The following is a 6,000-nucleotide window of genomic DNA, read 5'->3' as shown; positions in this document are numbered from 1 at the left end:
TTGTGTGTATGTGTGTGTATGTGTGTGTGAGTACGCGCGTGTGTGTGCGTTTATGCTGAACGCAGTCCATCTTACCATCCCACCGAATTGTGTTATTTTTCCTCTCTATTGTGTGTGACAATCACAGCCTCACGTGTATCCGTGTGAGCGAGTTTGCCAACAAACTCGCCCTCCATATAGTAACAATAATAGCAAGGCGTACTTGTTATGTTTGTTGTGTCGTGCTAGGTTAATGGTCTTTCGATTTCTCTACACTCATGCTGTGCCCTTCAGTTGTTCAATGTTTCGTTTTCTTCGTTCTTCTTTCTGTTATTCTGCAACGTGTGATGCTTTTTCATTTTTGTTTTCTTGTTGTCGTGACAATGTTCCGTGAGCTAAATGTAGTCTTCCACTAAAACCCTTTTTACTGCGTGGCACTGATATCGTTTCCTTTATCTCCAAAACACACACAAACACACACCAACGCTGTCTCAATGGATCGCAAACTCCTTCGTGAAACCCTCGCCTTGCAGAGTACGCCACGGTCGGTTACATGGCTAAGCGGATACAGATGCGCAAGCAGCGCTTCATGGCAATACAGAAAATAGCGGAACAGAAGAAGCAGCAGGCGGCCGACGCCAACCATCCACCACCACCGCCCCCGGTGGCCAGCGATCACAGCCACGGCCACGGCCACGGGCACAGCCACACGCACCAGCACACGCCGAAGCAGCAGATGGGCAGCCGGAGCGGTACGATGTCGAATGTGCCACCGAACATGGGATCACGCGGTTGTTCTATTGTAGGTCCACTGTTCCAAGAGGTGCGCTTCAAGGTGCACGACCCGAAGGCACACTCGAAGGGCGGCACGCTCGAGAACACGATCAACGGTGGGCGTGGTGGCGGCCAGCCGGGCGGCGGCGGCGGTGGGCCTCCGGGTGGACCTCCCGGCGGCGGTGGCGGCGGCGGTCCGGATGAGGAATCGGCGGCACCACAGCATCTGATACATCCCGGCAAGGTAGGCATACTATTCGCTGCTCGAACCACCTAATTTAATATATTTTTAATAATTTAACACTAATGTGTTGTGGAAAGTGCCCAGAGAATCTCGAAAGAATTGAGGAATGAATGAATGATAAGTGGTCTTGGGAAGACGATGAAGTAGAACATTCCGAATAACATACTGCGAATCATGCAATTACTTTCACAAAAAAACACTACAATAGACAAGCTGTTTGTAACTTTTATTAATAAGTTAGATTGATCAAGTAACTAAAATTATGGAAGATGGAATAAACCAACCACTTAGTACTGTGAGCTTTTTGCTGAATACTTATTCCAACATATAGAGAACGATCCTGTACGATATGCTAACCATAAGGATGACGATCAAGATGGGCAGAAGAGAAGAACATATCTTTACTTAAGAAAGAAAACAAAGACTAAATAATTGCCAAGATAGGTTTCGAATGGTGATAAGAAAGATTGTATAATTTAAAAAATTTACGATTTGTTAGCAGAAAAAAATTTCAAATTGCGCGGATGAAATCAATAAGATTCAAATTGAAAAATTGAAGTTAAAAAAAACGAAAGTCAAAACATAAAAGAAACAGAATTGTGACTACAACTCCGCTGGAGGACAAAAACAATGTATTAAAAACTAAAATGACAGTAACTTAAAGCAAAAAAATCCATACGGTTCGATAGTTCTTTCTGTGAAAGCAAGATATTTATATTTTATTTCAAAAAACAATTATACTACGCATGAAAATATGGCCCATAAAGTTTACCAAAAATACTTACCATACGGAATCTCCATCTCCCACGCAGGATATCAACAAGCTGCTAGGAATTACACCCTCGGACATCGATAAGTACTCCCGTATCGTTTTCCCGGTGTGCTTCGTCTGCTTCAACCTCATGTACTGGATCATCTATCTGCACGTCAGTGACGTCGTTGCCGACGATCTGGTGCTGCTCGGTGAGGATAAGTAAGTCTGTTCCGCGCGTCGACAACGAGAGGACTACCCGCCCGATATCGGCCACCTTCAAGCGTCTTCAAGAACTTCCAGAAACTCCCCCGAAGGATGCGGATTCGGATCTCAACCAATCGCACGGGACGAATCCCTCTGTTTAGTAGTAGAAGAGCGAAGGAAGTAGACAAGTTAGAGATACCACGTAAACAGACAGCTCACTCCCAACACTACCAGGCCATCCTTCCCCCAATCCCGCATCCCCCATTTGTACCTATTTACTGTTTCAGTTCAATTTTTATACTTATACACCAAACAAAACGAATTAAACTAAAAAAAAAGAAACAGAACGCATCATGAGAAGAAAACGTAGACAAACGCAGCACCAGCAGGGACGGCTGAGAATTGAGCGGCACCGAAGTCGTAGCAAAAATGAGATATAGTCGAAAAGGATTTGAAGTATATATGAGGCAAATATATATATATAGATAATATACAGAAAAAAAACTGCAAACAATGTTTCAAACGGATGCGAAGCGCCAGAGCGAAGAAAGTGCACACCTGGACGTTACCGGAAACCCGTTCGGGGAAAGGGGGGGGGTAGCGAAAACTATTTATCAAAAGCAGAACAGGCAAAGCATAGATTTTATCGTTCAACTAGAGATACAAGTCCACATACATGACTAACGAGTACCACACCGTAACTAGCAAACGCAAAATGCAGAATTAAGGAATAAACACACTGACCGGGACACAACCGGAGGTAATGAAGATACACAAGTGACAGCAGCACGCAAGTGAACCAGCCAAAGGTATTTTACCTTATCGGTGGGTTCAAGGAGGATATATATGAAAAACAGCAAACACTTTTCCTAGCACGGGGCGGCGAGTGGAAACGCAAGACGATCAGGAAGCAGGAGTAGCATATACTGGTAAAGTTAACGATTTGTCCCTCGTAGCAAGTGAAAGCTCTCTGCATCAAAGAGACCGTTAAGTTCCACGCATATTTTAAGCCCAGTGAGTGGAAAATACATCAATTCCTATAGAAGACGTGCGAAAGTGCGAAATTGTCCTAAGGACATGTGCGGCTGGTTATCGGGCATTTTCTAATTAGTAGACAAACCCTTCGCGCTCTTCGCGTAGCTCACACAACACACCACACTCGAGGAAACTCACGACAAAACTAAGCCAGCGAGAAAGAAGAAAAGAAAAGGAATGTATCCGCAAAGCAACCCCTAGACGTGAATTACTTAGGACGAATCAACAGACAGCCTACAATTTGCTCATGCTCGTCGCAGTGTGTTCCTCCGAAAGGCACTCTTATCACTACTACTTATCTTAAACTATCCACTACACCTATTACCTATTGGCACCTATCGGGAAACAGAAGTCGTTCGCGCCAGTTTCGTTTGGGTATGATTTAGTTGCGATTACAAATAAGGTAAACACAAGGCACCCTCACGATTAAGGACCAGACAAAGCGACCGGCACCACTAGTCCGAGCAAAAGAGTGTGAGAGTATGTATAACTGCCAAAATTTCAAACGCTCCAAGGTGGCATCACGTGTTTCTCGGGTAGGTAGTCCTTACTTCCGGAATCACTACTCGAACCGGCTCGAAACGGAAGGGAAGCTGTCCATGACACCTCAAACGCACACTTTCACAGACTCTTTCGGAACCGGAGGGATGTGGCCGAGTTCCCACAATCCCGGAATGCGTCGGGACTGTGCAATGCTTCCAATAATTAAAAATGGGGATCGAAAATCAATACCGAAGACGAAAACCTTATTGCCAAATTATCTGACAAGCTAGCGTTACGACTTACGATTGTACTTAAGAATCCACCTGCTTTGACTAGGAAAGGCAGGTACTCTCAGTTCTGTTTCGTTGCCTCCAACGTTACGCGTTACGATTATTGTGATAGATTGCGTTGTAAGCTTATTTGAATCGCCCTCTAACTTTCACGATCGTTTCGGTGATCATTTCGTGGATTTGCTGATCGATTTAGGATAAGTTTATTCTACAAAGCATACTGAACCAGAAAACACAACAACCACACGTACACAAACGGTGAAACGACTCATTCATTAGCAAGGCACATCGCCACTCCCATGCAACATACAGCACAAACCTATACAAGTAGTTCAAATGCAAATGGCTAAGCATGAAAGGAAGAGCGAAGATTTAAAAAAAAAACAAACGTGATTACAAAAAAAAGTTGTTGTTTCCGAAATTTTAATAGTTATTCTATCTCCTATAGGGGTTTGTTAGAGCGAACGAAACAAAACAAAAAATTACCCTCGAAACGAGCAAAAGATCTAATTTTATAAATAATAACAAACGTAGGCATTGACTATTCGGCACCACAGATACCAACACACATACCGTTTCCGCGGGCTGGAAGGATATTTTTGGAAGATCGGTGCGTCGTAATCTTCTACCGCACACACAGTACTCTGTAATGCTTCCGTTCGCCTGATTCAATATCGTATACCGCCATATTAAATTATTGCTCTTGCGGCGTAGGTCATAGAAATTCACAAAACAAACAATGCAACACACTTACACACGAATAAACAAACACATACACACACTAGTAAGATGATGTTACCAAAGTATTGCAAACCGTAACGTGCAAACTGTCTAATTGGATTGGAACGAAAATAGATTGGATTTTCATAACTAATGCTTGTTATTTTGTTGTTCTCTTTCACAAATCATCTGAAATGTCTACGTGATTGATTTTAATTTTAATCTGTTTGAACGATGTGCGTTCTGCTTTTCATCCGATTGGCGGTTCTTCGATTTCAGCCACACAGTCACAACACAAAAATTCGTCCACCCATTCGAGGTTCAAAAATATTTCCGTTTAAAAATCACTTTCAATGCTTTGTAGTGATCCCCGAGCCCAACACAGAGCAAAAATCCAAGTCCTGACAAACAAAACAAAAACTCTCCACAAGCGCACAATCTCTGCAAACTCTAAAAGAAAGCGATGTCAGGAAAAAGGGAATATACTACAAAGGGATTTAAATTCTAAATTTATAAATTAGACGCAACAAGACGGAGCGGATGGTGATGATTAAGAAGACAAAAAAATAGAAACATTTTGATCAAAGCGAAAGGTAACAGGCTGAAACACATTCACGAAAGCATACAAATTAAAATGTAGTGAACGGAAAACCAAAATTAAAAGGAAATTACTATTTCTACTAGTAGGCAAAATGTTGAACATGTTCACGACTCTACGAGAGTTGATCAAAAGATTCAGAAACACGCAGTGCATCCGTAGTGTAAGGCCAGCATTGTTGTTCAAGCACATTGCGCAGATCTGATGTTACTGATCAAACTTTGCTTGTTTCGTTGCGTTTCCCCAGTTATCCTTTTGGTTGATATAGTATGAGCGATTTTGATAAACATCCTGCAATAAGTTCGTTCCATCCATACGTAATTAAACAACGGAAGCAAAAAGGCGTATTGAAGATAAATTGGAAACGATCTTTCTGATCTGTTATTATCAACATTTTATACACGCAAAATTCAGACGCGCTGTGTCCCTGCAATCGACAGCATGAACGGTGAAAACCCCATCAAACGCAAACCAGCAATGAATAAGAAATATTTAAAACTCACAAAAAGGCTTAGCAAAAAAAAACCCAGTAGCAAAGATCGTGAAACCGCGAAGAGGATCTTGATTATCGTATAACTAACAGAAGTATGCTGAATATTATTGTAACGAAGTAAGAAAACAAAACGAAATCAGGATATTTACTCGTCAAATATCTGTAGATTATGTGTCTTTTCAATACAAGGGTTGCAATTGAAATTTTGTTTTCAATTGAACCTAGAAAGAACTGCTCAATTATTTTTCGAATAAAACGAATCGACAAAACCAGTACGCTGGTGAGGCGTGAGTATGCAGAAGAAGATGATAAAAATGTAAGCACGAAATAAAACTTATAAAAAATATGAAAAAAAAAGTATGACTGCGAGGGTCAAGTGTAGAGAAGTTCCAGGGAAAAAACAATGTTATGCGCAGCCTGTGGTTA

At 41.9% G+C, this 6,000-nt stretch overlaps 1 protein-coding gene across 2 annotated transcripts in view; it reads left to right on the top strand.

The window, feature by feature from the left end:
* The window catches only part of LOC131265628 (gamma-aminobutyric acid receptor subunit beta), a 47,239-nt gene extending 45,265 nt beyond the window's left edge, over positions 1-1,974 (top strand). For both annotated transcript variants that reach the window (XM_058267913.1, XM_058267914.1), the window contains exons 7-8: positions 513-1,004; positions 1,808-1,974. In XM_058267913.1, coding sequence (XP_058123896.1) covers positions 513-1,004; positions 1,808-1,974 — 659 coding nt within the window. The remainder of the gene's footprint in view (positions 1-512; positions 1,005-1,807) is intronic.
* The last annotated feature ends 4,026 nt before the right edge of the window (positions 1,975-6,000 follow it).

Source organism: Anopheles coustani, chromosome 2, assembly GCF_943734705.1.
Source record: "Anopheles coustani chromosome 2, idAnoCousDA_361_x.2, whole genome shotgun sequence".
NCBI lineage: Eukaryota > Metazoa > Arthropoda > Insecta > Diptera > Culicidae > Anopheles > Anopheles coustani.
This window is presented reverse-complemented; position numbering and strand designations above follow the sequence as displayed.